We start from the raw sequence: 11,104 nt of genomic DNA on the forward strand, positions 1-11,104 counted from the left end.
CAACCTACCTGCCACGTACCTCGAAAAGCTGTGTGCAAGTGAACCGAGGAGAACTGGTGCTGTTTTAAAGTCAAAGGCTGGTCACAGCAAATATTGATTTGATTTATTTCTTTCCCGTCTACTGAACTTTGTATAAAGTTATTTGATCAATAAAAACGATTCAAGGCATTGTTTTTCAAAGCATCCTCTGTTTACTTTTCGTGCCTGAAACTTTTGCGCAGTGCTGTGTATTCATGAGCTACATTGTCACCAACATTAGTCTGCATTTTGTCTCTAAAAGACTCCTTGGTGTATGTGTGTTGTAAAGTGATTATTTTATGTGTTTGTATTTGAACTTCATATAAAAATACAATATGAACCATGATTATAAAATTGTTCTGTTTTAAGGTAAGACTCAAGTATTGCATTATGAATTCACTGGAGGCCATGTATGTTTCCACATGTTTATTTATCTCATTCATTGTTCGAGGTGGGGTGTGCACAGACAAAAAAACATGGACCAACACAGTGGAAAGACAAATTAAAAGTCTGTTGTTTCTAAATGGACAATTGGTTATGTAAAAGCAATTAACGCACACAGAACTGAATAGAAAAGAAAAGAAAATCCCTGGGAATGGAAGCTGGGATCATAAGTCTCCAGAGGTGGGGAGGTGAGTTAAGACCTAAGGACTTGAGCTCTCTTTATCTGCCAAACTCAGGACAGGACCATAGTCTGGAATTCTAGAGAAAAATAAAGCATGTTGAAATGGATGTGAATCATCTCCAAAGTAACAACAACCTTATGCAGAATATATAGATGTATGATTGACACTGGGACCCTTAATCGAGACACAGACAAAAATCTTCTTTTTTGGATCGTACAAATCCTTTTATATAAGACAGCTGAGCTCAAATATTGCTGGTAATTGGACGATGGGCAAAACTAGGACAGGCATGGAGGTCATGACTTCTCGTATCAATGCATATGGTTTTGACGCTGATAAAGCAACATGGTTAAACAGAGATCTCAAGACACCAGTATGATTTCAAGCACTTTCTGCACCAAATATACACTTAAGAAACATTTTTATGATTTTAAGTCTGAGCTCAAAGGTGCATTTAACCAGACATCTAGAGTAAAATGCTTAAATTATTGCTCGTGTGTTGCTTCTATTAACTGTGTTGCTTGCCAAATGCCTCTGATATTGAAAAACTAAATCCAGTTGCAGACGTTATGGGAAAACATCACCTTCCCTCATGAAGAGCAATACTAATGCAATTTACATTCAATATATACTATTGCATCAGGTTCAAAAATCTTTACTGCATGATCCATGATCTCTGAACTGTAATATATCTTATTAATAGCTTACATTGGCAAAAATGCATTTTCTCAGTGGGCTAAAAGTGCTCTAAGCTGCACTGAGCCACTGAAACTTAATCCAACCACTGAGATAACTTCTTTTTACATCAAGAGTTTTAATATTACAATCAGAGAAATCAGATACTGACCCTCTGCTCCAATTCTGCCATCGCTGTCATCATCAGCTGCTGAGATGAAGCTCTTGGTTTCTGCCTCAGTCAGTGTCCGCGCCCCGGGGACAAACCGCTGCAGGAAGTACCTAGACACACAGAGAGACAGAGAGAGAGAGAGAGAGATGAAGAAGATATGTATTTTCTGCTGATGAGTTTTCACTGACACATACAGAGATGCATTTAAAAGCACATCAACACAACAGTTCCTAAACTACAAAGCAATACAACAATAACACTTTGTCCATAGTGGATTAGTAGGAGACGGCCTAATGGTGCCATCCAAATAATACTGCTGTGTGATTTGTGTCTGTCAAACACACACAAAAAACACACACACGCACACACACACACACACACACACACACACACACACACACACACACACACACACAAATAAACAGTATACTTAACATACTTAACTTAAAAATTATTCTATTAGAAGACTACTTTTAAAGTAGCTTTTTAGCAAGAATTAGCTATTTGGGTATTCCCACTGCATTTTTGGTGACTCAAGGTACATAAGAATTACAGCAACAGCATCACTTAGCATAAAACTGTACATGTAGGAAAAGGTACAAAAAGCTTGTAGGTGAGCAAGGTGAACTTCTTAGGGTCATATCACACACTTAAGCTCAGACTCCTCGATGTAGCCGCTGTTGTCCTCATCGAGGATCTGGAAGACATCTTTGACCTCCTTGGGTGTCTTTGAGGACAGGCCGCACAACTGGAAGAACTTCTTGTAGCAGAATGAGTCCGGAGCTGAAAACATTAACACATAACCTCAGATTCATATAAAAAAAAAAACAGAAACACGAATGGGGTTAAGGCTGACCCTCGAGGTTCACCAGGTTGGGAGCTGGTGTGGAGATTAAAACATCATGTGGCTGCTGTCCAGGTGGGAGATTTTCAACCCCTATTTTTATCTTTTAAGGCTAACAGACACATGCCTCCACTAAAACACACAAGATGATTAAAAACCTCTTCAAAACCAGATTACAGCACTATTCAGGTAAAGCTGGATATGACTTTAGTGGAGAGGATACTGTATAATAATGAAAACAATGCAGCCGTAAAGAAGATTATGCACCTTTCTTTTTGTATAGGAGTTCTGAGAGTGGCCAAACGCATCACAGATTATGAGCAGTTCAATTTATCAGTTGCAGATCAGGATTATTGTGCATTTTATCAAAATTAGGAGTGAATTAAGTTAGTTAGTAACAGCTTTTGATCCCATGAAAGTATCATCATCATCGAGATAATACCTTGACAGTCCTTGACTGCATTTTCAATGGCCTCCGCTGAAAGGATGGAGGTGAGCGACATGTTGGTCCTGCAGGGTTAAAGGAAAGCTCATTAAACTGTTCACACATACACTCTCCCCCTCTCTTGCTCTGTCTTTCAGACACACCTCTTCCTGACATAATTCAGGCTACTGGATTTGAACTCAAGCTATTTTTGTGTCAGGCTGTATTAATTTTTTTTGTATTTGCAGATGTATGTAAGTTAATATTATGATTCCATCAATTCCATCAAAACTCCAGTAGTGACTGTTTGGCAAAAATGCTCAAGAAGTCAGACAAAAATAAAAAACAAAAAAGTAGAGAATCAGTGAAACCGCAAATTTTACATGTATTTTGGCAAATTCAAACTGCTTGCTGCCTAAGTGTTCTACTTCTGAAATTCATAATTAATTATGATATGATCCACTTGATTCATTGTGGTCCTGATCAGATTTTCCCAGGAGGCCTCTTAATTACTGAGAGGATCTACTGCTTTTGAACTGCTTAATTGGCTTGATTGGGATGTACAAGATAATTGGCATTTAGGGACTGTACAAAAATTATTGGGGGGGTGGGGGGGGGTAATCTTATATTTTATCTAATTAAAAACAAGACCCTCCACAGTGTTATTAGAATTTTTTTGAACTCTCCCCTAAACAAATAGTGTAAATACAGCCTCTCCCAACTTTTGAGCTGCTACATGTTTAGGCCTGTTACAGCCACCGAATGAGTCAGCTGAGCCTAGTCGCCTTGGTGCTCCTGAACTTCGGCAACAAAATATTTTTAAGCCAGAATGAATGAAAAAAAAAAAAAAAATCAGGCTGTGACCAGAAAAAAGGTTGAAACAACACAAGTTTGAGCAAAAATTAAAAATACGTAACTTTCTGGTCTCCAAAATAATTTTAGTACAGTCCCTTAAAGCCCGAGCCGTTCAAATATCATCTTGTGTTTGTAGGGTTAGTTAGGGTCATCCAATCATTAATGGCTCAACTAGTCCTTTCAGTTGATAGGTTGGAGGATTTTAATGGCAAAAATGCTTCTAACAAAAAAAAAAAAAATCAGACAAGGCTAAACATTTCTAAAACTTGAATGAACCCCTGCAACAGTCAAAAAAGAACAGTGTAGGCTATCTAGGTATTCCACTGCTAGCTCCGCTCCCCAGGCAGGCAGGCAGCACACCTGGCCAACACCTGTACGTGAGAGTTTCCCCGTGCAGCTGTGGGACTCACCGCAGTTGGCTCGGTTTCCTCTCTCCGCCCAGGTCCAGAGCAGCAGCAGATAAGGCTTTGTGGTGGCCGCTGGCTGCTGCCTCAGTCTTATATATACAGCGGGGTGGATGCGCCGACGGATGCTGGAGTCTCCAACCTGACGGAGGATCAAATTTTCCCGCAGCCAGCCGCCTCCTTCTCGAGTTCCTCACCTGCTCACCTGCCCAATTAACCTTTGCTGGTCATATCCGCTACACAATGCTCTCTCCCTTTCTCCCTCACTGTCACAACACTGTGGCTTTTGTCTAATCAACTTTTCCCCTGTTAACGTCGCTGTCTCTCTCTCTCTCTCTCTCTCTCTCTCTCTCTCTCTGCAGGTGCGTGTGAGAGCTTATAGACATCTCGGATTTAATCGGGTCCCCTTTCTCTCTTTGGTTTTAGGGAATAATCTCCTAAATTCAGACGGCCCCAGCGAACAGCAGGCCAAAAATCATCTTGACTCACCAGGGGATTGTTATCCTCATCTTTAATCTTACATCATGTATCATATTTCAAGCGCTGGTAGCAAAAATAAAGCCTCAAAACCTCACTTTCTAACTGTTTTGGGTGCATTTTATTGGCCTATATGCCTGTTTAACAGGTTGAAAGCGCTTTGGTGTTAAGTTGTACTTAAACTGAAGAAAACACGTGTAAAAGTAACATTTGGCAACTACTAATGCTTTGAGATCTTTTCGATAAAGAGATTATATGGTCTCCGATTACCTGTTTCTCACAGATTGTCCTCGGAGGGAAAGGAAGATTAAAAAAAGGAAATACTTTATGGAAAATAGTCTGGATTGTGCACTAAAAGCAGAACTGTCTCTCCAAAGTACACAGCTTCATCAAAACATTTACCAAAGACAACAGGGTACTTTGTTTTAATAATTAGAGAATGTGAGTTATACCGCTGCTGATTCTCACCATATTTCCACATACTGTATGAAATATTTGACTTGTAAACTTAAATCATCCTCCATTCACTTATGCGCTACAAGGTTTAGATACTGGGTTAGTTGTGTATATTATTTTCATCCGGAAATGCTGTAATGCACAAGCTTACAAACACAGGCACACACCTGAGCCTCTGTAAGGTGAGGGCGTGGGTGGAGGGTTTTTTTTTGTTTGTTTGTTTGTTTTTTTCGGCGTTGCACCTGGTCACCACGACAACTGTCCACTCTAAAGTGATGAGTTTGTTGCAGAGGGAATTCTTTCAAACCATCTGACACAGCGGCATCTCTGGTGAATCCAGTCAGCACTAATAGAATTGGCCGGGAGGGGAGGGATGCTTTTCGTAACGAGAACCAAGGGAATAAATCTCATTATTCTTCAAGGTCTCAAATACGGCAAACCTCTGGTTTAACACTTGGTGAGAGACAGCGTTTTGAGTAGTCTCACAGCTACTTGCTGTTCGAAAAAAGTGAAACATTCCCACTCGTCTGAAGCTCAGAAAACAAACCTACTTTATATCTAATCTTCCCAAATTTGCAGTGTAAAACCATCAGCTCTATGGAACCCTTGTGACTTATCGACAGTTCAGAGGCGCCACTTTGTGGCTGCTACCCATCAATGCAGGTCATGACAGAGGGGCTGGATGATTAAAGTTTAGCCACATACTGCATGAGACGAGAGCTGGATTAAGCAGGGCAGAAGTCAGGCATCTGTGAGAGTGTTTATGCATCAGAGGCTAGATTAAGACGGAAAATCTTGTGCTGGTATCACATCACCACAGCAGGGTTCACCAAAGTGCTTGTTGACAGCGTAAAAGGTCATTTTTAAAGTGTGATTATGCAACTTAAAAAAGAAGAAATGACACACTTCTCCTCTTACAAATGAAAAGTTGAATACACAGCCAATAAAATGCACCTTTGCTCAATTCAGTACACTGAGGGGTATTTACTGCTACAGCCTTATTTGGTCTGGTTTGACCAGCTGCTTACGGGAGCTGATGTTAGCAAACTTTAGGTAAATATTTCTGTATAATGCACATTACTGAGTCACTTCCCTGACACTTACCAATCGACTCTTCTCCACATGTGCTGCTTTTACATTAAGTTTAGTAGCCTTAGTAGCCTTTTAGCTAAATGTTAAACATTCCACATTACTTTTACTTGAAGACACTTTGGTTGTTGTTCAGCAAAGTTTACTTAATTGATCATAATTTGACATCAGTGGCCTCCAAGATTTTCTTTAAACGAAACAGTTTTGCATAAGATCACTTCATTTGCTCTGCTGTGGTCGGTTAGAGCACTGATCTAAATAAAGTTGTTATTTTTACATCAGATTTACTTTGTAGAACATGTTTTCTATTCCAACATTCATCTTGGAAATCATCTTCTTTAGTGTAAAAATCTACGCAACCCTTCACAGAAAGCGTTAAATGTTGAGACCAACTCCCTGGATTGTCAGTGTGTTACCTTTACTGTCATCTGTACAGGTCAGGGGGTATTGTTTGCGGCTTTTCTTTGATTCACAACTGAATATTGAAGATCAGGGTAAGACTTGTGTTTTTGAAAAAGAAATTTTATTGTTTTCTCAGCGTCCATCCGTTTCCATAAAAGTGCATCATCACTGATCTCACAGTAAGCAAAGCTCCCATAATCAAATCACGACAGAAGTGACAGAGAGAGAAAGACAAAGGCTATACACTTAGTCAGGTACATTCATAGTGGACAGCAAAGGGCTGAGCACAGCCAGAGAGAGAGAGGGAGGGAGCAGGTTGTCTAAGGTCAGGGGTGAAAGGTCAAGAGTATAAAAGTGGTGTGGAGAGTTGAGACGGAAGAGGAGAAGAGAGGAGGAGTACGTCTCGGCAAAAGTTGTCCCTTTAGAGTAGTAAGATGTTGGTCAGTTTATTCATTTAACCCTTGACCAAGGCAGCAAACTCTGCAAGGAGACAAAGAAAGAGAGAATTTCCAGTCTTATTTCAAAATGGGGGATGTTTAACATTAATTTGAAGCCAATAAATATGATTCTTATTCCAGATAAGGTTTGTCTTGTGGTAAAAATAGACATTTTCTCACCATCAACTCCGATCTTGCCGTCGCCGTCAGAGTCACCGGCTTTGAGAAAGGCCTCGGTCTCAGCGTTGGTCAGAGCTCTGGCACTAGCAGAGAAGTTCTTCAGGAACAGCCTGGAGGGGACAATCAGACAGGAATACTTAGTGCTGAATGAATAGTGTTTTAGAATAGATTTAGGCCGATAAATCTTGTGCACCTTTTGCACTGAATCTATTGGTTTTAAGGGTGTTTTGATTTTGAGATCATCTTTAAATTGATCTCCAAAGCCTAGGCGATTATTTATTGGTTCCTTGTTGTTTTTAGCTCTGGATCATTAGGGATTTCTCACAATGACACTGATTTCAAAATAGTAAAAAAAAAAAAAAGCACTTGATTTGGCCCAATCATTCAAGCAATGTTTCTTCTGATTTCTCCTCTGTTCTATGTCACCCTATAACACGAGAAACAATAGGAGAGAGCAGGCATGGAGTTACACCTAGGGAGAGCCCGTTAGCCCAACATTCTCAGATGCTTTAAGACACTGACATCGTTCGAATACAATGTGGGCCAAGGAAAGCTGATCGCTGTGCTACAAGAGCCCTGGGGAGCTGAAGGAGGAGCTAGATGAAATCTAAGAGGGGGGGCCTACTTCAGCTCCTCCTCCTCAATGAAGCCACTCTTATCCTGGTCAATGATGGCGAAGGCCTTCTTGATGTCATCGATGGTCTTGGCAGCCAGGCCAACCTTGGCAAAGAAGTCCTTGTACTTGAAAGAGTCGGCAGCTGAGAGGAGACAAAGAGGGATCGTAACAGACAATGTAGATATATCACGCACAAAGTGGAATTTGTTTTGCAGCTCTATTGCTTTTCTATTACAGGGCCTGGCAGTTGCTTTCGATTCATCTTCAATCCATGCTCAGCATTTTAGCTTAACCTGCAGAGGGGCTTTTCTCACAGTAGCTATACTGATAGAAGTTAGGATATCTGCTTTCTGCTAAGACATAGAGAAATGACATTATAGTCACAATCTGCATGCTGGCTGCTGCACTGATCTAGCATCCAAGGTGTGTTTAAAAAGATAATCCTGCAGTTGTAAATGCAGAAAAGATACAAGAGGAGGCCCCTTTTAACTGGCTGTAATCGTGATCAGGTTATACTGTTGTCTGGTGATACTGTATTTGCAACTTAATTCTCCAGCAGGACATTTAGCTACAAATGAGCAGAGTAGGGATCCAGGTCCTTCTCCTGCAGAGCAGATTTGCTCAAGTGGATGATTTAGTGCACGTGTAGCTACCGTCTAGGATTTATACTTATACTAGCGTATGTGGTGACAGTTCGCTGGGTTTACCTTGGCAAGCTGCAAGGGCTGCAGTGATGTCAGCGTCGCTCAGGATTCCGGCGAATGCCATTTTTAACTGAGGGAGGAGAGCAGAGGACAAGTCATCAGTTCATCAGTTCCGCTGCAGCAAATCAGGCAGGATGAAACAGTTCTACTTTGCATATAAGCATGATATCTGTTAACTTTCCTCACTGCATGTTAGAATACGGTATCTAAAGTCACAAAGCTACATGAAATCTTCATCATGCCATGCAATGTATTTCACAGTTCCTCTCTTTGAGTATTCCAAGGCACAAATGATCAGAAAACGTAGTCCAATTTTTTCCAAAACCAAGCCCTCCAAGGCAAAAGATCAAACATCCTTTGCAGCTGTGGTTGGTTGGCAAAAATATTCTTTCCATTTAGTTCCTTAGTTAGTCCAAAGCCAAACTCTGAGCCTGTGATGTTCAGAATCTGGCTCTGTGCGGCGCTTTCCTCGATTTACATCCCATTGCATCAAGCTGCAGCCCTGAAACACTCTGTGAGTGAGGCAGTAGTCTTGGCTAAAGGTCTGCAGCTCTCCAGTGAAACTCACCTTAGAGTAATCTCTAAGACTGGAGTGGATTCGCTCAAATGAATCTGCGCACTGCAGCGATCCCCCTCAGCGACTCTCACAAGCTTATATACCTTCACTCACCCGAAATATGATGCATAGGCTATGTAATAGACACTGTGCGAAAAGCAGTCAACGCAGTTGGTCAAAAAATGTGTCCAGTAGACAGAGCTGTTCTATTTATATCAATATAAATGAAGATGCTTAAATGGTAGGCTAAGTGTGGGCCTATGCACAAGTGCTTGATATTGCATAGGGCTAATAATATACGCTGCAGATTTGGGTTAAACGTACTCCGTGGCCATGTAGTTTTGATCTGCTAAAGTCTGCAGAGCACCTTGGAGCGAAGAATGAGTTAAACGTTTCTGTTGTGCATGGTCGTCATCAAAAAGTATCAGCGTCAGTATCAAGTCGAGCTGGTATGTATAGTGTAGGTTGTTACAGCAACTTCTTCTATTATGAGTCAGGTTTGTGTAACAGTGACACAGTGCCTTTGCCTTGTTGCTACGAGGCTGATTTCACAGGGTGACTCTGCCACGGTATCAGCGGTTTAAACACTGTATCCAATCATTTTTCTCATGGGGAATGTAACCTTTTTAATAGCCAAGATCAATATTTTTCGAAATGACTTTTCAGTTTCATTTTTATTGTGATCCTCGTGATGACAAGTTAAATATATTCTGTGCACATTGTTTTTTTTAAATGTTAGTTTACATTGTCAAGTGAGTCTGTCTTTTAAAATATTTTATGCCAGGAGACTTCCTTAATCAAGAAATGATGAATAAAACACAGTGTAAGTATTGCTGATTGTGTAGCCTATAGCAACGCGTAATCCATCGTCCCTGTTCTTCTAAACCACATTCACCAATGCGGATTAATGACCTAAACGCGACCTCTGAACTGTGCAGTTTTGGCGAATACGAGCCTGTGCGTAATTGGCGTGCGTAAAATGTCTGCAGTGACTTTGCTGGCATTCCGGTGTCAGAAAAGTCAAGTAGTTGTGATTGGTTGTCGCAGGCGGTGATCACGTGGTGACCGAGTTTAAAAAAAAAAAAAAAAAAAAAAAAAAAAAATGAATTCTATGAAACAAACACAAGCTGGTGAAATAAACGGTAGATCCCACTAGAAGCTATAGTAGCAGAGAGGGGAGGGATTTGACCGGAGAGCCCGAGGGATTCGGTGAAATGCTTTAATGAAATAGTACATTATCATTATTACACGCAGCTGAGGACCATCTGCCACATTTTATTGTATGTTTCAGTATTTGGACATCTCACACCCATTCAGACTATTTCTCCTTATTCGAGATGCTATTTTAGGAAACACGGAAAGCCGATGTCGTACCATCATCGCCATCATCATCATCATCTGCGCGCTTCAGTGCGGCACCGTGTGGTTGCGTAATGACACGAGGTTCCCACACTGCTCTGGACAATGAAATTAAGTGAGCAACATGGTCCAGGGGTCCCTCCATACACCCACATTTGCTCCCATGACGGCTGCAGGCTGTTATGTGCCTATTGTACAGCAGGTGGCAGTATTGAGAAGATCCTGTGACTAATATGAGAGTTCATATGGAAATATCAGCAACATTTTATTGTGCTGTATGCACAATTTTTGATATACATTTTTAATACTTTTATGCATTGATTTAGTTCCCAGTTTAATTGCAGCTTCTGTCCTACTTAAAATGAGCACTTTAAAATCTTATATATGTTGTCTAGTTCGTCAGTTCCTTCACTTCAGTGGTTCCACCTGTGCTTTTGCTCCCCAGCTGGAAAGGCTACTGGCACTATTTAACGTTTCTCTCTGGCTCCTCGTTGCTTCAGATCTTTTTGGAAGCTCTGTAAAAACTCATCTTTGGCCTTTACCATCTGCTGTGGTCAAATAAGGTCTCTCACCTCAAACGACTCGGCCATAGATACTGTAACTATTCCTGCCCTCCTTCAATAGCAGGTTTGAATTACAAATATCTCACAGAAGGGACGAAACCCATTAACCAAGGCTATGAACATCTGTAATTCGAGTAAGTGAAGGATGCTCCCCCATCATATTCTGAACGTTGTATTTAAAATGCTCATCTGTGATAAATTTGTGGAATATTTAGGAATCTAAACCTCAAGTTCCCCTGCTTTAATA

General features: G+C 40.8%; 2 protein-coding genes across 2 annotated transcripts; both read right to left on the reverse strand.

The window, feature by feature from the left end:
* Nucleotides 1-445: 445 nt before the first annotated feature.
* Nucleotides 446-4,263, reverse strand: pvalb9 (parvalbumin 9). The gene is made up of 5 exons (XM_040135212.1): nucleotides 4,025-4,263; nucleotides 2,778-2,845; nucleotides 2,142-2,274; nucleotides 1,492-1,601; nucleotides 446-720 (listed from the first exon to the last, which is right to left on the reverse strand). Exons 2-5 carry the CDS (start codon nucleotides 2,836-2,838, stop codon nucleotides 695-697), a joined length of 330 nt encoding a protein of 109 aa, XP_039991146.1. The 5' UTR covers nucleotides 2,839-2,845; nucleotides 4,025-4,263; the 3' UTR covers nucleotides 446-694.
* A 2,327-nt stretch (nucleotides 4,264-6,590) lies between these two features.
* On the reverse strand, nucleotides 6,591-10,428 carry pvalb3 (parvalbumin 3). The gene is made up of 5 exons (XM_040135498.1): nucleotides 10,310-10,428; nucleotides 8,383-8,449; nucleotides 7,685-7,817; nucleotides 7,060-7,169; nucleotides 6,591-6,922 (listed from the first exon to the last, which is right to left on the reverse strand). Exons 1-5 carry the CDS (start codon nucleotides 10,331-10,333, stop codon nucleotides 6,897-6,899), a joined length of 360 nt encoding a protein of 119 aa, XP_039991432.1. The 5' UTR covers nucleotides 10,334-10,428; the 3' UTR covers nucleotides 6,591-6,896.
* Between the last annotated feature and the right edge of the window lie 676 nt (nucleotides 10,429-11,104).

Source organism: Xiphias gladius, chromosome 9 (genome assembly GCF_016859285.1).
Source record: "Xiphias gladius isolate SHS-SW01 ecotype Sanya breed wild chromosome 9, ASM1685928v1, whole genome shotgun sequence".
In the NCBI taxonomy this organism is placed as follows: domain Eukaryota; kingdom Metazoa; phylum Chordata; class Actinopteri; order Istiophoriformes; family Xiphiidae; genus Xiphias; species Xiphias gladius.

Excerpts from the sequence above, each read along its gene's own strand:
- pvalb9 (XM_040135212.1), bottom strand. The coding sequence starts at position 2,838 with ATGTCGCTCACCTCCATCCTTTCAGCGGAGGCCATTGAAAATGCAGTC. Across the intron at positions 2,275-2,777 it reads TGCAGTCAAGGACTGTCAAG|CTCCGGACTCATTCTGCTAC; the intron begins GTATTATCTCGA and ends TAATGTTTTCAG. Across the intron at positions 721-1,491 it reads TGGCAGAATTGGAGCAGAGG|AATTCCAGACTATGGTCCTG; the intron begins GTCAGTATCTGA and ends ATTTTTCTCTAG.
- pvalb3 (XM_040135498.1), bottom strand. The coding sequence starts at position 10,333 with ATGATGATGATGATGGCGATGATG. Across the intron at positions 8,450-10,309 it reads TGATGATGATGGCGATGATG|TTAAAAATGGCATTCGCCGG; the intron begins GTACGACATCGG and ends CTCCTCCCTCAG. Across the intron at positions 7,818-8,382 it reads AGCCCTTGCAGCTTGCCAAG|CTGCCGACTCTTTCAAGTAC; the intron begins GTAAACCCAGCG and ends GTCTCCTCTCAG.